Source organism: Ursus arctos, unplaced genomic scaffold, assembly GCF_023065955.2.
Source record: "Ursus arctos isolate Adak ecotype North America unplaced genomic scaffold, UrsArc2.0 scaffold_23, whole genome shotgun sequence".
NCBI lineage: Eukaryota > Metazoa > Chordata > Mammalia > Carnivora > Ursidae > Ursus > Ursus arctos.
The window spans coordinates 5,877,361-5,903,252 of record NW_026622908.1 but is presented as its reverse complement, the minus strand read 5'-3'; the positions used below and the strand labels follow the sequence as shown (position 1 = coordinate 5,903,252).

Below are 25,892 nucleotides of genomic sequence, written 5' to 3'. Positions count from 1 at the left end.
TTTCTGAGATATAAATACTCCCCCCATTGCCAATTTTGAGCTACCACAATGAGATCACGGAATGCAGAATTGGGGAGAAATTCTCACAGTTGTCCCTCGCAAGCTTGTCAGAGCCAGCTCCAGCATACCACTACTTTCAAGTATACTTTTGAAAAGACATCATTTACTAACACCTCCTTTGAGGATCCTAGTGGCCAGGAAGTTACACAAGAGCAGAAAAGCCTAGGGAAACTGAGTTTCTGGGGACTTTGGAATTCCGATCTTTTTGATTTCTCACTAAATCCCTCAGAACTTGACCCATTCATGCACTTAAGAAAACAAGACAACTCTCTACACAGTTTTAATAGTTGGAAAGGATTTGGGGACTTGAAACCTTATGAATTAAGAACTTGGTCTGAGATGTAATGTAATCTGAAAATGCAAGACATGTTTTGTGTGATTTCATCTATTAAAGAATAAACCCTTCCTCCTAGTATATTCTGTCCACTATGAAATTTATTTAAAATCTTTTAGAAAGGAGCAAGCCAAGTTAAAAAAAAAAAAAAAAAGCCAAAGACTGCTGGGCAGTTAAAATACTCTGGTTCCAAAAGGTGGAAAAATGAGGCAAGATTATACAGTGAGAGTAGAAAAAGCAAGATGAAGGCAAATAGCCCATGACAATAGGTCATATTAGGCATTATGCATTTCAACATCTGTAACTGAAAAGTCACAGAAGTCAGGGATAAAAATAAAAAAGACTCCCAGGCCCACAGACCGCCTGATGATGTTGCTAGAATATTTAGCCCTCTGTCCATTTCATGTAAAAAATAAATTAAGTATAAATAAAGAGGTGAGGGAGCTGGTGTGTACTCAGGTGTGTTCACAGCTATGTACTCAGAGAGGGCATGAGAATGGGCCCAAACGCCTTTCCTTTCCCATACTGGCTACACAAAACTCTCCTCCATGTTGCTGCAAAGTAAGAAAGAGTCCACAAGGCGGGGCTGGACCAGCTGCTGGAAGTCGGAGTCCTGCAGGCCTTCAGGGCAGACCCCCGCCAGTCTACGCAGCGCAGCCTGGGGAGAAACAGAAGAGGTGACACAGGTCAGACCAGGCTCTGCTCAGGGGCACGTATCCCCTCCACTGATCTGGGAAGTGCATTTCAGGAAGTGGCTCATTTAGCAGTCAATTTGAGTCAATCATCACCATGGTCACCTGACACCATAGTGATGTGCTCCTTTTGGTCACCTGGTCACTATGGTAACCTTATCACTTGGCCATCTGGTGTCATTTGTACCTTGGTCATTATAGTGAATGTCATCTGAAAGACTTCATGATCTACATAATGGTCCTGCCATTTGGGTTTTTCAATCAGCTTAGGAACCTGGTCGTTCTGAAGATCTGTCATTTAAAAGATCTGGTCAACTTACAGACATATTTAAGTTCAAGGTTTGTTCATGCTAGAGACTGTGACTGCCAGAAGCATCAGTGGAATGACATCCTTGTTTCCAGGTCCCTAGAGTAACCTGAGAACAGTAAGGGCTATTTATTGATCCATAAATTCAGCAAGGTTCTGACAAAGCATTATGGGATGGGAAAGAGGGGAAAGAAAGAGGAAGGTAGGTCATAAAGCTGAAGGAGAGGGGGCTTCCGAGCTGGGAAGAGAGGTGCGGGCGGACGACACCACTGGCTGGGTCCCCCTGTGCCGGGCATTTCACTCTTCTCTGAGGGCTCTCTCCTGTTTTATGTCTCCATGCCCTTCCTCAGCTCTTCTCCATGGCACCAAGTCCCTCCCCGCTCTTTCCGAGCCAGCAGGTGCATTTATCCTGTGAGGCCTGGCCCACCATCCTCTCCTCTGGGAAGCTTTCCCCAATTCCTTGAAGCAGAGATGGTCCTTCCCTCCTCTACGCACCCACTAACCCTGGGCTGTCCTTAACCTTCTCACCCTTGACTGCAACTGGTTTTGAGGTGTTTGTCTCCCACGCTAGACTCCGAGCTCCTCAAAGAGAGAGACTCCATTTTATTTTTCTCTGTATCTATAGCAGGTAGAACAGGGGTTGGCATAGGGCTCAATAAATGTCTGTTAAAAAAAAAAAGAGAGCAAATGAAATGCTTTAAACGAGTTCTATTGCTAGAGCGACCTGAAGCTGTCAGTGTGGGCTGTGCGCCTCCCTAGACCTCTCTACCAGTCAGCTGAGGCGGTGCATACTAAGTGCTCAATGAATGTTAATTCCTTCCCTTTTCTTGGATCTGTACACAGCAGGGAACAAGGCGAGAGCTTAAGGGTGCCCCTCCTCACCCGGGAAACAAAGAGAGGAGAATATATGCAATGGCAGAAGAAGAAAAAAGGAATACGACACTTACCGAGTATCTACACATAGCATTTCATTTAATCCTTACAGGATCCTACAAGGTAAGTATCGTGATCTTCAGTTTGGAAATGGGGAGATGAAGGCTCAGTGAGGGAAAGGGGTCTTCCCGAGATCGCACAGAAGTGCCACTCCAGGGCCCTCACATCCATACACGCGGGAAGGACGGGACAAGCCCAGGACAAGGGGTTATACTGAGCACAGGGCAGGCAGAGGGCCCATTACCTTTGCTGAGAAATCACCACGCTGGTGAAAAGAGAGGAAGGCTTCAGCTGGTTGTTGGATGAATGGGTGCTGTCACGTCCAAGGTGGATCAAGGAGAAGGGACCTATGTCTCCATGCATGTAAGCAGCGTCTGAGACACCAGTGGCAAGAAGTTGACTCCAGGAGATTATCCTTTAGTAATGTGTCCTGCCTCTCCCCCTAAGAGCTACAGAGGCTAAACTCCATAGCACTTTCTGATTCCTCTTGGCTCCAACTGGCAGAAATAAGTCTCTTACCCTTGACTTGTCACAGAAGAAATGGAACCTGAGATCTTCAGTAGAGAAGGCTCTGAGGCCACTGATGCATTTTACATCATCAGGGGTAAACATAAAGCAAGAGGGAGGGAGGGACAAGGAAAGATAAAGAAATGGGGAGAAAATAGACTCATGAGGAGAGAGAATGAGGTAGAAGAAGAAAATAGAGAGAGAAAAGGACAACAGAGAAATGTAACACGAAGGAGAAGTAAAAACAGAGAGGCAGAGATGAGCTGGTGAAAGAAAAGAGATCAGGCATGAGAGGGAGATGGAGAGAGAGAGAGAGAGAGAGAAATGGTGACAAAGAAAAAGAAAGAGTGCCCTGGGGGTGGGGGGCTAACAGGACGGAGGTAGGAGCAAGTGAGGAGCCAGAAAGGGAGGAAGGGAAGGGAGTGGGGAGTAGGGAGAGGGCTGAGGGGATAAAAGAGGGAGAGAAAGGGCAATAAGGAGAGAGAGAAAAACCTCTGAGAGGAGGCAAGCTCTAGAAGAGAGAAAAGGAAAAAATAAAATGAGACAGAAAGAGGGAGGGAAAGATAGGGAGGAGAGAGGGAGAAGATGGGGGAGAGAGAGGGAGGGGGAGAGAGAGAAAAAAGGGGGGAGGGAAGGAGAGAGGGAGAGAGAGTGGGGGGAGAGGCGGAGGGAGAGAAGCTCCAGCAGACTCCCTGTTGAGTGGGAAGCCCAGTGGGCTCAGTCTCACGGCCCTGAGCTCATGACCTGGGCTACAACCAAGAGCTGGACGCTTAACTGACTGAGCCACACAGGCGCCCCCTGGCCTGTAGTTCTTTTCTCTTTTTAGGGAGAGAGAGCAAGGGAGAGTAAGAGATGAGAAGAGAGAGAGAAAGAGAGAGAAGAGGTGAAAAAAGGGAGAAGAGGGAGAGGGAAAGAAGGAACGAACTAGAAACAGACCTGAAAAAACACAAAGGTAAAGAGACATCCTCATCTCCCCAGGGCCCCAGAAAGCCTGGACAGGCACCCAAACCAACCCAGAGCACCCCTCCTCAGGGTCCCGAAACTCAAAGGATCCTTCCCCCTTCCGAAGCCTGTCTCTGGGCCCTTGCTTCTCTCAGAGGGTTAACAGCCAGTCATCCCAGGATCTCATTCCCAGACAGTCTGAAAACACCCAAGCATTAAACAAGCCCAGCACCCTACTGACAGCCGCCTCGTTAAGGAAAAATCAATTCTGTTTGCGAGAGGCAATCTGCACTGCCACTTTCCCAGATGTGGGAGACAATAATTGAAATGTCCTCCCTCCACCGGAAGAGAGCCGTTGAAGCTGGGAAGAAGGACTTGGTGAAGACAGGAGAGGTAGCCTCCAACTCCAGCTGCCAGGCCAGCCGCCCAGTGGCACCCCCTCTCAGCAGCCAGGGGGCCACACTCAAATGTGGAACCCCTTTTGGGAGCCAAATCAACAACACCTGCCAATTCTGGGGCCTGGAGGTGGGAAGACAAGTCTATCCACCTCAGCCAGGCAAGAAAAGTCACCAAACCCAAGGCCCTATGCACATACCGAGAGCTGGAAAAGGGCCCTGGCCCTAAGAAGGTTCCAGACTAGAGGGGTAGTAACACAAATACTGACCAGGCACCAAGGTAGCAAGACAAGACCATAAGACATGGGGGAGAAAGCATGGCTGAAAACAAGAAGGTCTGGCCCCAACGTCAAGCCCTTCGGCATCAGGCAGGCCTGTGTTTGAATTCCAAGAGCCTCCCCTTTTTAACACCTGGTACACTGGATCACACAGCCTGCCTCCTACCGAAGAAAACAAAATCCCAGCCTACAGGCCTGGGTGCACACTGCGTACTCCCTGTCTCTGAGCCACAGGCTCCCAGGACACTTCACAGAGGAGAGGGATGTGGGTCTAAACTTTGAAGGGGCTGCTGGCAGAGCGGTGGAGAGGGCTGAGGACAGGGTCCCAGGCAATGTCAGGGTGGCTCACGGCACCCTGGCCTGGCCGAGCTGGACGGGGCCTGGAGGAGTGGGAGGCCTTCGGACCCCAGCGGTGTGCTTGAGCCAGACTGTGTAGGGCTGGAGACAGTAGGCCATAGCTAAGGGGAACCATGGAAGGGTTCGTGACGGGAGTGCCGTGACTGTAAAATTAAGATTAGCCCAGCAGCCACATGGAGAGTGGATTAGGGAGGGGGGACCTCTCCTCGGCATCCCATGATGCATTCTCCAGGACAGATGTAATCCCCTTTCCACTGGGAAGAACTTCAAGTGATTAAAGATGGTGGCCAAGTCCTTCTGCATGTTTTACTTCAAACTAACATGGAGATGGACAAGGAACTGTGACAAGCCCACATGCCTTCATGGAGCTTTATGGCTCCCCATTATTGCCTCAGGGCCTCACAGTGCCGGGCACTTGTGGGCCCCCCACGTTGTGGACCTAATGGCAGTTGGGGCCAACGATTGTGTTTGCCCCGCATTAACTCTCTCCACTTGACTCACTAAGCCAGACAGAATTAAGAAGCTCTGTGAACTTGGAGGGAAAAATTATACGGTTATGCTTATTAATCTCCAACTGAAACTTGGCTTCTCGTTCAGTTGTGAGTGCAGCCATAGACCATGACGTCTCAGCAATTCCTGTGACTCGTGCACCAAGAAAGTCACAGAGTAACTCTTGTTGGAGGTACCTTCAGATAGCAGTTATGCTCATGGCCAGTCAAGGTTTGAATACCCATTAGACCCACTGCTCTCTCTTATACAATGTGTTCATTAAGAGTACATGTATTAACATATCGTATATAAATACTCTAATAATTATTTTAATAGAATTAGTCTCCTTCTTAATTCTATATATTTTGCTTTATGCATTTAAAACATTATTCTTAGAAGGGATGCAGAAGCCCCACCAGATCACCAAAGGCACAAAACCGTGAAGGCTGTTCTGCCTGTACCAGAATCAAAGCCCCACGAGAGCAAAGAGGTTTGTCTTTACTTTCCCCCCACAGCTGTAACCGCATAGCTTGGAAGCGTGCAGGGTGCCTAGAATCACTCAGTAAATATTTCCTGAAGGAGATTTACAAGCACTTAGTGACCTGCTCAATGTCACGCAGCTCAATGATGGCAAAACCAAGACAGGTGTGTCCCACTGCAAAGCCCTCCTGTCTGTACGACCATACGATGCCTCTCAGGAGCTCCCCAAAATGAGACGAGCTTAGCGTAAAAAGTGATAGGGCGCAGAGGGGGCTTTACTGTGAAACAGCTCGAAGGCCGTCCAGATCCATCACTTCCCCACCATAGTCTTTGGGACCAACCAAGAACCTGGCACTCGCTTCTGAAAGTCAAATGACCTGTCTATACATTGGCTTCCCTGCTTCTTCACGCTTCCAACTGGAGGCTGCCGTGTTTTGGGATCCAGGACAGCCCCAGCAGGGAGGCATGTGGAGACAAAGCTTGCATTCCCAGCTGGTACAGGTGAGTCTTTCATGGTGGCCTCAAGCAGCAGGGGCAAGTCGGGTGGGGACCTCAGGCGAGGCACTGGTTTGGCTCAGGTTGAAGATCCTGGTGAGTAACGCTTTCTGACCTGTCCTCCTGCCAAGAGTCCTATTCCACAGGGGAGGGGGCTACAAGCTGGAAGAGCGCCAGTAAAGGGGCTTTGTCCAAGAGGATGGAAGGCTTTTCTCCCAATGTCCCCTTTAGAACAGACGGCCCTCCGCAGCCTAGCTCCCACTGCTGCAAGCACCATGGCGTCACTAGCAGCTCCTGGCATTCTGCCTGCCAGCCCCCTTGCTCTTGCTCTGCTGTCAAGACTCCTCAGAACCTCAAAGGTTCATGGTTCCTAAAACTATGGGCAGGGGGTTTCCTAGGCCCCTATCTTTCATGTATATGATTTCATATAGTTTTCTTCACAGTTTTTAAAATATTTATTTATTTATTTTAGAGAAAGAGAGAGAGAGAGGGTGCACGAGCTGGGGGGAGCAGAAGAGGGAGTGAGAGAGGGAGACACGCAGGGAGCCCGATGCGGGCTTCATCTCCAGACCCCGAGATCACCCCTGAGCTGAAACCAAGAGTCAGATGCCCAACTGACGGCGCCGCCCGGGCATCCCTTTTCTGCGCAGTTTTATGAATGAAGTGAAACACCCTTATCACCATTTTAAAGAGAAAACTGAGTGCAGAGAAGTCTCGTGCCTTACTCAGGCCGCCCAAGGCCCCCCCAGCTCTCCCGGCCCCTGGTCTGCCACCCCAAAGCCGAGGGAGGAAGCTGGGGGGATGCGGGGCACTCACCAGGCAGGCCACAAGCACAGCATCACTGCTGTTCCTCTCGGACGGCGACCTGCAGAGCTCGATGAGGCGGGACATACCTGCGTGAGACACACACGAATGTCATGCCCAGGAGGGGGACGGCCCCGGCCGGGCCTGACCCACACGTGCTCCCCCTCCCTCACACAGCCTTCTGCGTGGGGCCCTGTGGAGGGAGGTGGGAAAGGGGCTGAACCCACCTGGAGGAGCCTGGGTGGGAGGTTCATCCCTTAGGTAGGAACGGACCCTGGTCAGGGCGAGCACCGAGCTCGGGACAGCGGCAGCAGAACCGGGGACCTCTGAGAGAGAACTTCCTGTGGGGGCACTTCTGATTTTGCCAGAACTACGTTGAATATTTACATCATTATCCATGGGACTGCCCAATACCATCTTCCCCCCAACTGCCTATTTCAGTCAGAAAATATATTGCAGCTGGGAGGTCAGAAAACTTCAGATGGAGGGGGTTAAGGTGTCCTCGGCCTTTATGGAGGAAAGGTAAATAAGGGGCAGTGCCTTTCAATGGGAGTGGACTTTTTACAAGCTCCAAAAACACAAAAACAAAACAAAACGCCAACTCGCAAGATATTAATAAAAAGGTGTACAGACATATTCTGTATGTTTATCCTCCAGAAAGTCTTTCTGGAGCCGGAACCCCGGGCTACCTCGTGCATCTGCCGGTACCTGTATGCTCGCCAACAGCGCCATGCCTATCCTCGTGCTTCTCCCCGCAGCACCCTTGCTCGACCTTCCCACGGCTGTGCCGCCTCAGACCGCGGCTGAAGACTCGCCTCCTTGCTAAACCATCCCTTGATCCCCCCGATAAGTGTGAGCTCCCTCCCCCGTGTGCCAAACGTGGCTCGGACGTGCCTTGAACATTGCTCTGTGGTATCCAAAGTGCAGGTTTCTCTTCCCATACCTGCCACCCCATGAGGCTGTAAGCCCCGGTGGTCAGGACAACGTACCGTCGGTGTGACAGGCCCAGCAGGCAGAACGGAGTCGAGCAGGGAGGGGATGCTCTGAGCATCTTTGTTGGGTAAATGTGGCGAACTCAGTGCATGAGTGATTTAATGAGTGAATTAATAAATGAATTAAAAGTGAATAAAAGAAGTAATGAATGAGTTAATGAATGAATTTGAGTGAATCAACAAATAAATGAATTAAAAGTGAATAAAAGAAGTAATGAATGAGTTAATGAATGAATTTATGAGTGAATCAACAAATAAATGAATTAAAAGTGAATAAAAGAAGTAATGAATGAGTTAATGAATGAATTTATGAGTGAATCAACAAATGAGCAGGTAAGTAAACAAGGGAGGAAGCGAGTAACTGAGTGAGTGAGTGAGTGAGTGAGTGAAGGACGAGATGGAACGAGTGAATGAAGAAACAGGGTCCCCAGTGGCAAGTCTGCAGGTGAGTCGCTGTTCCTTCTGACTTCAGCCTCTCTAGGCCCTTCTCCTCTCTAGCTTTGGCCCCAGCTTACAAGCTAGACGAGGGGCTGCACGCTGGGCCCTGATCCCAGCATTTTCTGGCACCCGGAGAGTGGGGCTCACTTCAGCCAGCCTTGGCTCTGAGTCATCTGTGGCCACCGTGAAAGCGGGGGTTCTCCCCTCCCCACACCCACCTCCCCACTCCTGCCGCAGCTAGCACCACTCACAGCTCAGCCGCACGGCCTCCCGGGCCACTTCTGGGTCTCGGCTGAGGCGGGCCAGAGTCACCGCGGCCTTCTGCTGGACTCGCTCGCAAGCCGCCACCTCGGCAGGGGTTCCAGACCTTGGCTTCTCGGACAGCATGCCCATGATAAGCTGGACCCCTGGGCAGGAGGCAAGAAGCAGTCAGCACCTGCCCCAGCAGGGAGCCTTCCCCCTGGGCCAGCGGGATAGATGGCTGCAGAAGCTCGAGACTTAGGGGGTCTCAACCAGGGGAAGGAAGCTGGCTGAGGCCATTTTTCTACTCCTTCTGCCCTGGCGATAGCTCTGATTCCATGTACTAAAGCCCTGTACTTCGAAGGGACATCGGGAGGACATCCATTTGATCTTTTAAATGCTGCTTCTGAGGTTTATTATATGCACGACATTGCACTGAATGTACGATAAATGCACGATCCCCGAAAACCTCCCAATAGTCTCGTGAACTAGATACTAGTATAATTCACCGTGAGGCCCAGAGAGAAGTGAAGTCTCTTTTCTACTACTACTGGTATAGTAGTTGGGGAGCTGGTATCAGAACTCAGGTTATCTGGTTGTCCAACACTCCTTCACCTCTGATCCAGTGGCATCTGAGATCGGTCCAGAGGGGACGGGGCCCCCGTGGGAGGTGACCCGAACCTAGGCTGGATAAGCAATAGATCAGATGTTTTAGAGGGAATTCAAGCATGGGAGGAGGGTAGATAGTCGGATCGGGAGATGTAGGCCTGAATTTGGTCAGCTGAAAAGTCTTACCATCGTCCCCTGAAACCAGCTCTGTCTTCGGATTGTCCTATAAACCCACATCCACATTCACTCCCACCTCCGTGCCTCCACCACCTAATCTTTCTGCGTGGATGTCCTTTTCCCTCTCACACTCCATCTAAATAATTCCCATTGTGCAGGTTGTCGTAAAAGCCCATCTCCTACGGGAGGTGTTTCCTACCTGCCCTAGCCCACACCCCCCTCCTTGCACCCAGGGGCACCTCAGCTTAGAAGATAAACCAGACGTGGCCCACGAATGTATTTTACTTTGCTTTGATGTTCCACACAGTGTCTAATTTTTTTTGATTTAGCTATTATGAAAATTGGAAGATTTCCATTAAAATTCAGATTTCCATCAAAATCCAGCTTCCAAAAAAATTACCTCCTGACTTCACATTGGGCCCACATTTCTTCATGACAGCAATTTGCTGAAGCTTATTATAAGCTTGCTATTTTAAATGAGATTGGCCCAGTCCCTGCTGAGCCTACATCATCCATTTATATTACCTGTCTGGGTCTATAGGCATCCAAGTTTGTAACCTCCGACTTAGACCGTGAAGGCAGAAGGGCCTTTAGAGACTTAGCGCACCCCTACCCCCACCCCACCCCCATTTGACAGAAGAGCACCTGAGGTCTGGAGAGAGAAAATGATCTCCCAAGTTCACACGGGAGTCAGTCCCAGTCCAGGACCTCAGCCACATGCCTCTCTGAATCTTAACTTGAACCAAATGTGATTTCTAACTCTCTTAGATCCCACCAAGGCACAGGGGCTATAAGTCACCTAGTTATGGCCCTGAGACTATTCAGTCCTGGGGAGGGTCCATTTCTCTTTCTGCTGAGGTTTCTAAGTACCCATTCTTCCCTCCTACAGGCTCAAGGGTCCCACCTTTGAGCCACCACACAAGCTATCCTTAGGGCAAGGTGCTTCTCTTCCCAGCCCTCTCCCAGACCACTGAATGAAACCCAGTGCTCAGGTTCTCTATGCCCACAGTGTCCCTAAGACAAGGTCACGACCATGAATGTCCTGAGGTATATATGTTATGGCCTGTGGGTACATGAACAGGGGACATCAAAATGACAACTTGGGGAAGTGCCACAGGCTTAGGAAATTTTACTAACTCCTGGTTAAGGTTCCCACAAAGAAGTCATTTTCCCAACCCCCACTTTGCACCTGGAATCTGACAAAGAATCAAATAGTTTCTCATATACTCCCAGGTAAATTCCAGGGGGTAAGGATTTGGGTCCAGTCCTGCATGGAAATAGCTGAAGTATCTAGAAAAGTGCTTCGCTCAAATATTTGTTGAATAAATATCAAATGAATGAATATGAATGTGTTCACGTGAAAAGTCCTACAAATGTATAAAATCCAAGTTTTCCTTTAAATATATCCTTTATAAATCTTATCTAGAAAAAGACAAGATGCTGTGAAACTGGACTGCCTAGGAAAATCCGGACTGTGGTTCCTAAGTCCTGGCCAGGCTCAATGCCAGACAAATTGCCTGAAGGTTGGGAGTTACAGCTTCGCAGACCAGCCCCCAAAGGCCTGTTCCCTCCCCAACACTCTCATCAGCTCAGCCCCAGCCCCTGAGGGAGAAGCCACAGGAGGGATACTGGTATCAGTGGATTGATGGGTAAGAGCTTGGGCTGCCCTGGCCTGCCTCCCAGTGTAGGGGTGACAGCAGCACAGTCTCTCAACTTCCCCTTCTGGCCCCCAACCTCCAGCCCCCACCGCCAACACTCACACAATTCTGGCAGGACAGAGACAACATCACCAGGTTTCAAGGCAAACCACATCAGAGTCTCAAGCATTCCTAGGAAGAGAACTGCCTTTCAAAGACCAGTCCTCACAACAAACAGCATTTGTCCTGTGCTGCCCAGGATCCCACTGAGCTCCAGAGGTGCTGGCTGCCTCACCACTACGGCCCATCCCCCCAGTTCTGCCCCACTGTTGTTCACAAACGCTCTTCAGCTGAGCCCCGTGAGACGGCCACTGTTTCCTGAAACAGCAGGTGCACTTGGCACAGCACCCATTCTGTGCCAGATACTCTTCTAACGAGCTCTGTGTTCATCCTCACGTCACCCGGCGAGGCAGGTGCATTCCCATTTTGCAGACAGAAAAACAGAAGTCATACAGCTAGTAAATTACAGTCTGTTTCCTGTTTGCCCGGACTCAACGCCCCTCCCTCTGCTGCACTGCTGCATTGTCAATTTCGCACTATCTCACCTTATCACTTTTGTGAGTTGGGCTCTCCTTGCAGGACAAAGCCAAGGATTTCTTTACCTCTGTGTGCATTCGTTCAGCACAATGCCAGGCACGGAGTGGGTCTCTTAACTGCGGACGGAACAGGCCTGTCAACGGCCCTTTGTGAACCATCAAACTCTCTACAGAGGCCAGATGTTCCAATCCCAAATCCACAGGCCTCTGGATACCCACTGCCGCTGACCACTTGAACTTAAGGCTCTGCGTGCGGAAAGAACGGACCACGAATGATACCCCTCAGTCTCTCAGGCTCAGCTGGCTCAGTAAAGTTTTTCATTATTAGCTCAATCACATAAAATTAACACAAAATGATGTCTTTCAATTCGTAATAGGGCAATGGGGGATGGGGAGTGTGTGTGTTTGTTAAAACAGCGGGGCGACCTGGGAGAAGGGGGTTTAACGAGAGCAGAAGCAGCTGGCCCCAGGCTCTCAGCTCACTCGTCCTCATTAGCGTCGCGGGTTTCCAACCGGCTGCTAATTGCTCCCTTATTTCCCAGTCACAGGAAGCCCTCGCCACTCTGCGTTCCCAGCTGCAGGGCAGCAGACCTGTCCCGTCCTCCCGCAGAGGCAGAGACGGCGCCGGGCCGCTCCCCAGCCAGCAAAACCTGGCCCTCCTCACCTGGACCCTGCTGACACCCTGGGCGCAATGTGGGACCGGGGAGCCAGTGGGATGGTCATGCTCTCAGGTGAGGGGCCCAGGGGTCAGGCTTGCCCCGACCTGCTGTCCCACCCTCACCCTCCTCAGGCGCATCCACTTTCTGAGTGAGGCCAAATCCAATAAGATGGGAGTGACTGAAAGTCCAAACGCATCCTCTAGCAGCAAGAGATTTTTACTTTTTTGAATCATAAGGAAATATGTGTCTACTCTTCACCACCCTAGCTGAAATAGCACCTGCGAACCCCTAGCCTTGGGTTCTACTTACGCCCTGCCCTGCTTCATTTTCTGCATGCCACTGGCATCATCCGACATGCTCCATCTTCTCATTCAGTGCCTGTCTCCCACAAGAACTGAAGCCCATTGAAAGCAAACAAACATTTACGTATTGGCCCAGCTGTACACAGAAGCATATATACATATATAGAGATATATAGAGATATACACACACACTCACACACACATACAGTCACGTAATTGTGGAGACACACGTGCCCACATTTCCATACCGACACACAAACACAAAGGCACATGGTCCTGTATAGCCATATAACCCATGCGACATGCACACTGCTGAAAAGACATACCATTCTCCTGAATGATGTCAGAGGCACACTGCTCGAGGACTGACATGTTTGCCAAGATGGTCACAATCTGGAAAAGAGAATCGAGAATCTGAGAAGATGGGCACACTGAGCCAGGCGGTGCTCTCTACAGATAGCTGAGCTACGTGCAGGAGCTCTGAAGCTTTTCCTTTAGCCTGTGGTTCTTCCCCATCTGCATGGCCCGACCTCCCATGGTACGGTCTTCCGCCCTTAGGGGCTCCTGCTTCCCTCATGTATTTCCCCAGTGACTGGTTCTCACTCATCAGCATGTGGTGCTGGGGTGGCCCCCGGGGGCCCCAGGACTCCACTGGAGAGAACAGTGTGGCCTGAGTGAAGACGGAGGCCCCATCGCCTTTCTACAGGGCACATTAGTCCCAGACCCTGAAATGCAGACAGGACTGGCAGACTCCTTGTTAGCCCCTCCCCTGGCTTGGGTTTCGCTCATCCTAGCTTCTTGCCCTGATAGCGAACCCCACCTACTTTCAACCTGAAATTAATGGATATCAAGGTCAAGTTAGAGAACATGAGTAAGATCAAAGGACAGCATTATACCAAAAGTGTCATGTATTGTATGGAATCTGGTGAGAAAGTTCTTGCTCGACTGACTTTATAAGTCTGCAGTCTACAATCCTTGCCTGTTGCTCATCCCTGAAGGGCTCTGTCTGTAGTAAAGACAGGCTGACTCCAGGTGGACAGTGAGTCTGGTTACAACCGCATGGGCTGGGTAGCCAACAGCCGCCCCAGCCTGACCCCTTGGCATAGTCAAGGTTGCAGAGAGAACTCACTGCCCAAAACTGGATTAAGGAATGGGCCATCAAGGGACCACTTACAGACCCCCATCGGTAAAGTGCCAAAACACCATTGGAAAATGTTGGAAACTCGGTGCCTAGTAACTCAGATACCACCCAAGACACTGCTCCTGACATAAACGGAAAAACGAAACCCACCCACTGCCACAGAAGCCGACAGCATTCTCGATTGGTAATTAAAATAAATGATAAAACAAAATGTAAAACACATCTCACTGCTGCAGTCCTATCTCTCTCGAAAGGGATCCTCAAAGCTTGTGGCACATTATAACTGGAGGCTGTGTCCCCACCTCTGGGGCAGCAGCTGACAGTCTACTGACGACAGTTCTGGCCGCGTAAATTCTGGAACTGGATAATGCATAGTAATGTGATGTTTACCAAGAAAGAGTATTATCTAGATTTTAATTGGTTCAATATTGGCATATTATTCTGAATCAATAAATGCATATAACAAATCTCTTTTACACAGAAAGGAAAAGTTTGTCGTATTTATGGGATATCTACCCCCATCCCCACTAAACATATGTTGAAAAGGAATGTGTTCTTGGGCTGCTGTGTGTCAGGCCCTGGCGGCTCAGCCGTGGTCAGGGTCCTGGCTAAGCGTGCCGGGGAGGGATGAGAGAATACCCCGAGAGCTTTATCCCACAGACAACTCTGCCCCCCAGAAGTTCTATGAGGGAAGTGAAGAAGGCTTCGTCCTTTTCCTCCCCTTCTAAGACTGTGAGTGTGTATGCGCTGAGGGGAAGGAGTTAGAGCGAAAATATGGGTCAAAGATACAGTGAAAAAATGGAAGGTTCCCCAAGAGGCTTAAAGTGCACAGTCTCACGAGGAAGGAAATGAGAGGCCACGCCTGGGTCAGACTGTAGTTCACTTGGCCTTCTATGGGCCGTTAGCAGTAGCAGACAGCATGACCTCTCTTCCCACCACCCAGAGCCACCACACGCCAATCGTCACCAGCCCGGTATTCCAAATAAAGACTCTTCCTGGACACACAGATCCACACGGGAAGGGAGGAAGCAAGGAAGGAAGGGCAAAATAAAAAAGGAAAAGGAAACCTTTGTCTGAAGCACCAGGTTCATTACACGGCAATTATTAGCTGTGTCACGGGCCCAGGTAGGTCTTTGTGTCAGACTAATTTAGATCCTGTTAATGAAAATTACTTCCTCTTTGCAGAGGCTGTACCCCATGTGGTTTTCTGAGGTTCAGATGAAGTATTCAATTAAGCACAATTTGAATAAATGCCAATTATGCCCTGCTTTGAGTCCCCCTTCTGAAACATCCTTGTGTGTGCACCGTGAGGTAGCGGGGAAGGGGGATCAATATTTCTCCTTGAAGTCAAGTGCAGGGATGGGATTTTAGGGACAACTGGTTTACCTTGTTGGAGACACGATAACAATGCTGTCAGGGGACAGAATGCAAGAGCCAGGCAGACAGTCTTCCCCCGGCCCAGGCTGATTCAATCCTGTCTGATAATTTTCAGTTAAGTCCTATTCCCCTGAGTGAAAGGGCACTATTCCCTCCGCAGTTATTCGGTGAATACAGAGGATGTGAGCCTCGAGAGAGGCCCCGGGTGAGAGGCAGTGCCGCGTAGCGGCTAAGCACGTGGGTCAGCCTCGTTCCAAATCTTGGCTCTATCATTTCTTTTCCGTAGGATCTTGGCCATATTATCTAACCTTTCCTTGGTTGATGAAGGTGTATTAGTTTTCTATTGCTGCTGCAACGAATTATCACAGGCTCAGTGGCTTGAAACGATACAATTTGACCTTGTCGTTCTGGAGGTCTGAAGCCCTCCCTGGGTCTCAAGGAGCTAAAACCTGGTGTCAGCAGCACTCTAGGGCAGAATCCGCAACCTTGCCCTTCCCAGTTTCTAGAGGCTGCTCGCATTACTTGGCTCTCGGCACATCACTCTGACCTCTGCTTCCTCACTCAGGCTCACTTTCTGACACTGACCCTCCTGCCTCATTCTGTAAGAACCTTTGTGGTAACATTGGACCCACATCAACAATCTAGGGTACTATTCTTTTACCAAGATCTCCTTAATTAATCATACCCTCATAAGGCAGGACACAGGTTTGGGGGATTAGGATGTGGACATCTTGGGGGGGGGGGGTCATTATTTGGTCTACAACAGGAGATAAATGTATAAGATGATTCATAAGACAGTTATGAGCATTCAATGAGCTAATGTTTTGTCAAGCACCCAGAAAATTTATAAACATTAAATAAAATGAGTATAACTTCCTTCTGGGAAACAGAGCCTGAAAGTATCCAGTTTGAAAGATTACGTCAAGGAGTCCCAACCAATGCAATGCCCACTGTTGCCACTGTGCTGTTAGTGGGAAATCATTCCTGAAGGGAGGCGAGATCCCAGAGCAGAAGGAGCCCTTCCCAGCAGAGAACTCAAAAAACTGTGTGTTCATTACCTCTGTGGCATTTTGAAATCATTTTTCCTTGGACCTCCCAAAGACTGCCTTACAAAAATTGAGGTGAATAGCAAATTGGCCAGAATAGCAGGGGACCTCCCATGTCACTGATTCAAGGAGAAATGCCCCATGTGGTAAGAAGGAAGTTGGCAAAGGCTTTTGATGTCAACACACACAGAGAGAAAAAGGTTTACTCCGTGCTGGCCTGGGGCATGTGCCCCTGGAACACTTGTCTGCAACTGATCCGAAAGCACGAACCAGGCTTATCTCACATCCTCAGCAACGTCTGCCTGTGATCACTCTCTGACTCTATCTCTGTCCTTTTCATTTTCTATATTGTAAACTAACATTTTCTATATTGTAAACTAGGAAGACCATGCCTTATAAAAATCAAGTGAGGATTATCCCAAATAGAAGCAGGTGCACTCATATGATAGAATTTACAACACAGAAAATCTAAGATGCATTTAATGAAAAGTTATGATTGCTTTTATGCTGTGCAGTAATTAGGACAAAAAGGCCAACATTTCATATGACTGTAATTAGAATTACTCTTTAATTGCTAGATGGAATATTTAGATTTCTACCATCACTGCGTTAACTCTCTAAAAGCTAAAGCAACAATGTCAACAGCAGCCAGCAAAATCTCTTTCGGCCTCTAGGGGGAGCCCAGTGCTTCTCTTTGTCCTGCCATCTTCCCTCCTTACTGATTCTTTCTACCAAAAAACAGATCGAGTCAAGGCAAGGACATTGGTCTGAAGAATGAAGGGCTCTGAAAGAGGAAGGATGTGGTCTCTTTGAACACACTTTCTTCCCCAAGGCCAGGGAGGCAAGGCGGTTCAGGGAAAGGTGCAGCCTCTGCTTCCCTCTACTGAGCCTCTCACTCCATCTGCTAGGTGGGGTCAGGGGCCTGGGGCTGGAAGCTGGGCGTTGGGCAGGCATGGAGACCAGGAGAGCGCCTGCCTAGGCCTGAGAAAAGCGCACTGCTCCCACTCTCGGGCACTTGGATCTTCCTGGGCCCAGCCTGCCCTCCTCACTACCAGAGAGGCAAGACAAGAGGGCAGGGATTTGGACTCAGGAGAGACATCCGCAAAGGCCATTCACTGCCTTGGGTATAGGTCCCAGGATGCTGGTGAATTAGGCCAGAGGACTGTCCCTGGGGATTGCATCGAGGCTGGGGTGTGCACCTCACAGGATCAGAGAATGGGTAAATGCCAGACCACGTGCTCTGTACACAGTTTTCCCTTGGCTCTGTAAGACAGGCTTCTGGGGCAGATCAGGACTGGATGCTGCGATCCTGGTTTACAGTCTTTATCAACAATCCCCCCCGCCCTCTGACCCCCACACACAACTTGCATATACCCATACACAGACTGGAACCACACACACACTGCCTCACACCACACTATACTCACCACCCCCACGTCACCTCCATGTTTGGCTCCATCCTCCTTCCCCAAAGCTGACATTCCCGTCTCAGACCCATCCCAGTCCCTGGTTCTATCACAGACCCCAGCCCCATTCATCACTGAGTACCTGCTTTGCTTCTAATTACTTTAGGAGCATTCTGCCATCTAATCATCATAAGGACAGGAGAAGGGAGGAAAGAGATTATCCCCATTACACAAATGAGGAAACCTGTGGCTCAGAGAAGTTAAGTGATTTGTCTAAGGTCACACAGCTAGGAAATGGCAGAGCCAGGATTCGAAGTCGGGTCTGTCTGAACCTGTGCTATTTCTACTATGGCGTGTGTGTCACATAGGTATATCGAAGGGTTTTATCAAGTATAGAGGGCTTTTGCAACGTGAGTCAAAATTATAATCCTTACTAACTGTCATTTCTGATACTGGACTCCTGATGATGGTATTCACAGTGAGTTTTTGGAAATGCCACAAAATCTGAACATTCTGAAATACCAACCGTGCCATGTGTGTTTTCATGGGAAGGGTATACCAGTACCCTCCACCTCTATGGAAGCAATTTTTTCTGAAGGCCATAAAAAGTCATGCTCAGTGAAAGCTTGGCCTAGACAAGATAACTGGGTCTCCCTCACCCTAGGTGGTCACTACCTTAGGGCAGAGCAGAGATGAGGCAGCCCCTTTCGCAGCACCCCAGGTCATGGCTGTGGCTCCATTCCCTGGGCAGCATGCCCCCTAGAACACACTTCCTGGGAATGAAAACTCAGGCCACGCAGATGTCTGGTGAGGCGGGGGGGTCCAGACGCGTGACCACATCCAGCTCCCCCAGATTAATGGAGGGTGGGGGGGATGGAAGAGCACGGACCCCCAGTAGCCCTCACTCCTGTCCACACCCCAAGCGTGGGTACAAGATGGCCACAGCAATCAAGGCTTTTGTTGGACAGATGAGGGGCCTTCGGCTTGCTGGGGTGACAGGGGTTGTCACTGAGACGTCCATGCGGAGGTGGACGAAATAGAGCTCCAGGGCCCAGCGGCTCGCACAGCCCTGGCGTCACCGGCAGACGCATTCCCGGAAGCCTCGCGGCATTTAATTTCCTAAGTGTTTCAGGGGGCGGTGAGCACTTCAGAGCCTAATTCATCTTCCTTGTCTTCATTACAGAGAGCTCCCCGATCACTTTAATCCTCCCGCTGCCACAGGAAAGAGCCATTTGTTTCTTTAATGGGTGCGCTTTCACTAGCTAAGTGGTTGCTCTGAGTCATGGCAGTAGGTGGGCAGAAGGTGATGCTGTCCTGAGGATGGGGGGGCGGTGGACGTGCCAGGCCCAGACTGGCAAGGGGGGAAGCGGGGAGGGAGGCGCAGGGAGGGAGGGGGGTGATGGGGTGGGGGTCGAGGGGAGGGAGTGTGGCAGGAAAACTCCGGACCCCAGATTCAGAAGGACCTGCCACCTGCATAGAATTTGACCACCTTCTCTCCTGACCCTGAGCCCCCAGCCTTCTGAGGGATCCATGAGGTTTCAGGAGGGGGCCAGTCCCTCCTCATGATACAAAAGGGGTCTCTGCCCATAGAGCCACAGGATGTCTGGGCCGGAAGAGACCATGCCCATTTTACAGAAAAGGAAATTCCAGTCTGGAGGTTCCCCACTCAGGGCTGTGTGCCACACATTTGTATTCTTTCGTCTATTTCATTCTTATTTCAACTTAGTGAAGTAGGTTGTATTCAACCCCATGTGCAGATGAGGAAAGTGAGGCTCAGAGTCATTTGCCCCAAGGTCCATGATTAGAACAGCAGAGAAGCTCCTTTTTTTTTCCCCCTCGGAGGAATAAACTGCATGAAATAACGAGAAAGGAATAAATATCATTAGAAAAGTCAACACGGCATTGTGAGGTGTGGCCTCCAGGAAAAGGAGGTGATGCCAGAGAGCTGGAGCCATCAGGGCAGGCTTTCCAGAAGTTTCTGGGGGTAGGAGTTGAATGGGAAGCTGTGGCAGCTTCAACTAGGTGTTGGGGCTGGGAGAAAGACAGACTGGAGCTAGGAGGCAGGCAGGGATGAGTTGGGTTGGAGGCTGAGGGATCGTCAGCGCAGGCACCTGGTGGAGTTTACAGAGGCCTAACACCCACGTGACCCACCACCCCCACCCCTTTGTAGGGAAACGGGAGACTGAGGATGGCGGAAGTGGGACAGGATAGAATTCTACAACCTCAGAACTCAAGGCTGTGAAAATCCCCCTCATTCAATGTTTCCAAACACGTTTAGCAGTAAAACCCCTTTCCCCCCAAGCAAAACTTGACATGAAGCTCAAATATACAAACACATTGAGACTGAGAGAGGGGTTGAGGCCCTGAATCAAGGTTCTGCTCCAACCCCTGCTTTTATGGAGGCAGAGAAGGGAAGAAACTCTCTGCAGAGGGGCGCCTGGGTGGCACAGTGGTTAAGCGTCTGCCTTCGGCTCAGGGCGTGATCCCGGCGTTATGGGATCGAGCCCCACATCAGGCTCCTCTGCTATGAGCCTGCTTCTTCCTCTCCCACTCCCCCTGCTTGTGTTCCCTCTCTTGCTGGCTGTCTCTATCTCTGTCGAATAAATAAATAAAATCTTTAAAAAAAAAAAAACTCTCTGCAGAGAACAATGTCAGACTGGACACAGACTTCTAGAAGAGGTCCAGCGACCTTCCTGTGCTGTCTCTGCCCCCTGGGATGCGCCCGCGTGGATGGACCCAGAGGAAGGCCCTATCGCGGTGGGGGTGGAGAAGTGAGGTAGAGAGTGGGTTCATGAAGATGCCCGAGGGCAACGAGGTATGTTGAGAACATCTTCCTTTACCGAGAACGTGGCTAACAGGATGGACGGTGTGCTGCCCGCCCGTGTTGTCTCCCCCAGAACCTTCGCCCCAGCCTTTGTTTGCATGGCTACAGGCTCTGTGCCTGCTCCCTTCTGGGCTGCTCACCTGATCCCGGGTGTAAGGCGTATCCACTCTCTGCTTGTCGCTACAAGCTTCCAGGAGGACACGGATGGCATTCAGCTGGAGAAGCATCTCGCAGGCCATCGTGTCAAAGAAGGTGATGTTGGCAAGGGCCGCAGACGCCAGCAGGAAGACTTCCCCAGACGACGCCTCTTGGCACAGTTCTGGATGGTGAAGAGGAAGACATCAGCCTCCCTGCCCATGCTCCCGTATCTGGTATGTCATTCGGCTCCTGCAATAGCTCTGGGAGAAAGTCTGGGCAGATGTTTTAATGCCCATTTTACAGATGAGGAAAGCAGTTGCCAAAGAGGGAGATTTATCTGTCTATATAAGTGGCAGAGCTGGGATTTGAATCCTGGTGTATGACTTCTCTATTTACTCCTGTATCCGTTTACTCATTTACCGAGAGAACATTGCGGGTCAGGAACTGCTGGTGTCTTGGGAAAGCATGGTGGACAGCACGGATCAGGGCTTTGCCCCCGTTATGTTTACGTCCTAGCAGTCGACGAGAGAAAAACGAGCTTTAAATAAATGAATAACATTATTGCAAATGCTAATGTGAGGGAGAAAACAAACATGTGCTAAGAGAACCACGAGAGGCCCAGTGGGGTGCATAAGGAAGGTCTCCTTAAGAAGGCGACAGCTGAGACATTACGGAGAAAATGGGACAATCGTGAGAATACTGGGGGAAGAACCCGTTCTAGGCCAAAGGAACAGCAGCACGTACAAAGGCCCCGAAGCAGGAAAGAGCCCCTAGTCCATCTATGTCTCCAGCAATGTCCTTTGGACTGCTCCTGAATTTGCCTTAAGAAAGAAACTGAAGTGAAAACATAAGGACTCTGCCTTTCCAGCTGCCATCAGCAGGGCTTCAGGATTTCCTTTGGTCCCAAGAGGAGGGTCATGTGGCTGCAGAAAAGTCCTACCCCAAGCCCTAGGATGTCAGGCTCACTCTTTCTGATCCTAGCGGCCATGACCCAGGCCTAACCAGAGTTCCCCACTTACCATCTGCAAGTGATGAATCTGATGGATCTTTACGGGGAGAGAACGTTCGCCCAATCCCTGTGAACCTCCACCATTTAACACATTTCCCCCTGGGCTCCACTTGACCCTCAATGTCCGACCCTCAGCTCTACCTTGAGCACCATTCAAGGTGCTGCGTGGGTCCAGGTCCTCTCCCGCTGACCACACCTCCATGAAAACACAGAGGGAGAAAGCACACTTCAGGAAAATGCCCCCAGGAAGAGCTGAGCTATGTGCAGTCCTGATCCCTAATCCTGGCCTCCAGGAAACCTCCAGTTTCTAACATTGAAGCTGGCATCTTTTGGCCCTTTGAGTGAATGCAGTTACCGGCCCCGACCTAAACAGGGACAGAAAATAATAGAGCTGGGCTACCTGCTGTGCGCCTTGCTCTGCACCAGTAACTTCTGAGCACCCGTAACGTAGAATACGGTCACCTCCATTTGCAGAAGTCGAGGCTCAGAGAAGCTAGTAGCAGCAGCAACACTCCTGTTTATTGAGTGTTTACTCTGTGCAAGGCACTGCTGTATATCTCTGACCTCCTGAAGCCATTCCATCCTCACCGCAATCCAACTTTCTATCACAATTTTATAGCTGTAGAACTGAGGATTCACATATGAAGTGACTTTCCCACAATTGAGGCATTGAGGATCATGGGTCATTGTTACCGTCTAGACTCAAACACAGGTCTACCCAACCTCAGTCCCCATTCTTTCCGTGTCCCAGGCTGCCTATGGTCACCAGGCCTATTTGACTCTGTCCCAGTGGTGCTCCTACAGATTTAGCTTTCAGTCCTGCCAGGGAGGCAATGTCTGCCCCTGGGCAGCGCTGTGCGCCTCACCCCAGGTGGGATCAACTACGCAACTCGGCATCTTGATCTAATCCCTCCAGGCAGGGCAACAGATCTGCCCAGGAATGAAGAGTTCTATGATTGCTCTTTTCCAATGACTGCCCCCTCCTCCAAGTTTTGGGAACCCCTGGCGACAAGCCCACCTCTTGCAGGCCACCTCTGTATATCCAAAGTTTGGAGCGAGACCACAGGAGTCACTGGCCCACTTTGCCGTAAAGATTTCTTCTAGATCCGAACACCCACACTAATTCTCATGCAGTCACGGCTGCCGCCAACGCTGCAATTATTAACACAGCCACCTAAGTGCCTTTTAATTTGGGTGCACATTTATTTAAACTACAGTCTGAGTCACCTGGGATGTGTTAGGAAGATTAAATTGAGGATTCCAGTGACTCATTTATAAATGTTTCCAGGGAATAGCAAGAAATTGGAGGGCTATTTCCCACCAAAGAACAGAGCCCTGGCGTCCTGCCCAGAAAATACCTCCCATCTGCTGACTCTCCGAGCAGACTCTACAATGCATCTTCATCAGGGGGAAACAAATAGGGAGGCTCCTCTTCTCCAGGGAGAAATCCAGCCCGGGCAGAGAAGTAGGGATGGAGATATGGCAATAGGGAAAGCTTGTTTAGACTATATAGATTTGGGTATGTTTATTTACTTTTTGCTATCATTTATACATTGAGAGATTTTCTATAAAATTTAGGATTTTTGTCTTATCTTTAAAAATTGGCCTTTTCTACATGGCAACAATCAACGGGACTTAACAGTGACCACCCCCCATCCTTTTCATCAATGCACATGCTTTTCGGTTTCATGCAGGATTCAAATTTTCTTATTTTCTTCTTCCATCTGGCCCTCTTCAACCATTTCTGTGTCCTGCCTGGCTCCGGTGGAGGACTGAGTATGAGACTCCTGGCATAAGTGAATCCTAACACTCTTATGTTGCCTCAAGAACGTTCCTCAATGTCTCTAGGCTTAGGTTTCTTCTCCTATTGAGTGAGCATTGAATTTTCTGGTCTCTTGAGTTCCCTCCAGCCAACGCTTTCAACAGTTGGCTTCTGAGTTTTCTCAACTTTGAAGAAATGTGGATGTTGGCAAATTGATGTAGCCTGGCCTGTGGGTGCCAGTACCCCAGTGACTCAAATAAGCCATAAAGTCAGTTTAACTGATGACTCTTCTGTTCAAAGTCCTTGCAGATCAGAAAATTCTAGAGCTAGAGGGACTCAAGAGAAATGGCTCCAACTTCATGTTTTCTATATTAGGAACATTGTGAAGGGCCTGCACAGGATTGCTGGTCAGCAGCTCTCTGTTGAATGGATGAATGAAAAGACTAGAAGTCCACGCCCAAATGTTCTGACTCCTAATCCAGTTTCTGTGCTGCCCCTGCCTTCATGCTACTCCAAATCTTCCCAGCCCTGGTTTGATGATTCCAAGAGCAAACGCTAAATTTTCTGATGAGATTAATTTCCATTCAGTTTCAATCAGACATGGATATGGAGACAGTGGCAGAGACAGGGATAGAAGTAGAAACACACACACTTGCCAGCCCTTAGAAAAGAAAGGGTGTGGTTTACAAAACAATTTTCCTGAGGATTTTATCCAGACGAGTCCCAGCTTCTGCAGTTTTGCAAAGGGAAGCTGGAGGAAAAGAGTATTCTAGATGTCAGACTATGATTCTCCAGCCAGGAGTACCTAAGTCTGAATAGGGGAATCCAGAAGAGTCAAAGTTTTCAAGGCCCCACGATGTGGGACCCGTGGCGGGCTTGCAGGTGCCAGGCTGGTGCGTACCAGTGCCTTCTGAGAAGCTGTTGGCCCTGTCATTGCTGCCACATTCATTGGCTAGAACAGTCTGAGACTTTAGGAACAAAGCCCATCAGAGTCTCTCTGGTCAAGGATCTGAACCTCCAAATTCAAGGTCCTCTACATCTCCATGGAGCTTGTCCATGGGGCTTGTCCTGGTCTCTATTCTGAAAGGTCTATTAATCCCAATGTGACCTTAATTCAAAGAGCTTCTCAGAGGGCTGCATGCATTTTAATAGATTTGACAACTAAGTTCTTTAAAGCCTGAGTTTGATACATGAACAGTGTGACAGTGCAGAAGCTACATGGGGTTCACTGAGTGTGGGTGTATGGTGGAGGGGGGCAGGAAGGCCTCCTCGGCCCTTGCTGAGACAACTGTGACAAGTCCCACTCACGCAGCAGTACCCTCCCGCCCAGGGTGACTCACTGATGAGAGCTGTCACGATTTCTTCCATGCTCTCCAGAAAGCTGCCGAGGTGCTGAGTAAAGGGCAGGTGTGGGGAGGTGACCTGGGCGACCACAGCCGCAGCCTCAGCCCGCGTGGCCTCTGAGTGGCTGTCATCGGTCAGGATGTCGGCCAAGCACAGAACGCCGTCCACCTGCAGGGGGAGAGAGGGCACGGCCCTGTACATCCCGGGAGAGCACCACTGTTCATGACAGAAAGGAGACAGACACAAGCCCCCCACAGGGTCCTTCCCTGGATTCCCAGAACAGCCCAGGACTCTGTGTGGAGCCAGGGACAACCTGGTGGGAAGGTCCCCAGAAGGACCTCAAGTCTGGCATCTGAAGGTCTGTCCTTTGGCTCCAGCAGAGATCAGTGACCTCCCATGGGCTTCTTAGATAGCAGCCATTAAGCCAAGTGCCCAGGGGCTAGCCCCTGACCATCCACCACAGTAAACTACAGTAGAAAGAACAGTCACTTAGAACTCCCACATCCCCGAGCTCCACCCCTGGCCCCGTCTTACTTGCACCGTATGACTTGGCTGTAGTCACTTAGCCTCGCCGAGACTCGGTATCCTCATCCCCCAACAGAGTGTTGGGGGTTAAGGTGATGAAGCAGGGGATGCGGATTCAGGCAAGATGCTTGGCAGATGTTGGCTCCCTCCTCCCTTTCTTGGATTAGCCTAGGCTGAGTTCAATTAACGTCCTTCCCTCCCCAACCCGTCCTCCACCACCTTCGTCCCTAGAAAGAGGGCTGCTTCCCTAAAGGCTTGCTCCCTCTGCCCAACCAGAGAGGAATGAACCTGGGCGTGGAGGCATGGGAACGCTAGATAAAGGCTTCAGCTTCCCAGTTCTGCCCCATCAGACTTACTCATGGCACAATAATAGCTTCTGCTTATCGAGTGCTCACCCCCCAAGTGTAGTACGGGCACCATTTACTCCTTGTCATAAGGCTCGGAGGCCAGGATGATTAGTAGCCTCATTTTACAGATGAAGAAACCGAGACACAGAAAGGTTCAATGACTTGCCCCAAATCACAAACTTGAAAACTAGTTGGTTTGGAATTTGAACCCAAATTGCCTAGCTTCAAAGCCCGTGGTTTCTATCAGGAC

At 50.0% G+C, this 25,892-nt stretch overlaps 1 protein-coding gene across 1 annotated transcript in view; it reads right to left on the bottom strand.

Annotated features, from left to right (window-relative positions):
• Window positions 1-28: 28 nt before the first annotated feature.
• The window catches only part of INSC (INSC spindle orientation adaptor protein), a 118,700-nt gene continuing 92,836 nt past the window's right edge, over window positions 29-25,892 (bottom strand). The window contains exons 8-13 of the mRNA XM_026487250.4: window positions 24,767-24,938; window positions 20,658-20,836; window positions 13,050-13,116; window positions 8,755-8,910; window positions 7,086-7,162; window positions 29-1,052 (exon numbers count right to left, since the gene is read on the bottom strand). Coding sequence (XP_026343035.1) covers window positions 924-1,052; window positions 7,086-7,162; window positions 8,755-8,910; window positions 13,050-13,116; window positions 20,658-20,836; window positions 24,767-24,938 — 780 coding nt within the window. The 3' untranslated portion in view covers window positions 29-923. The remainder of the gene's footprint in view (window positions 1,053-7,085; window positions 7,163-8,754; window positions 8,911-13,049; window positions 13,117-20,657; window positions 20,837-24,766; window positions 24,939-25,892) is intronic.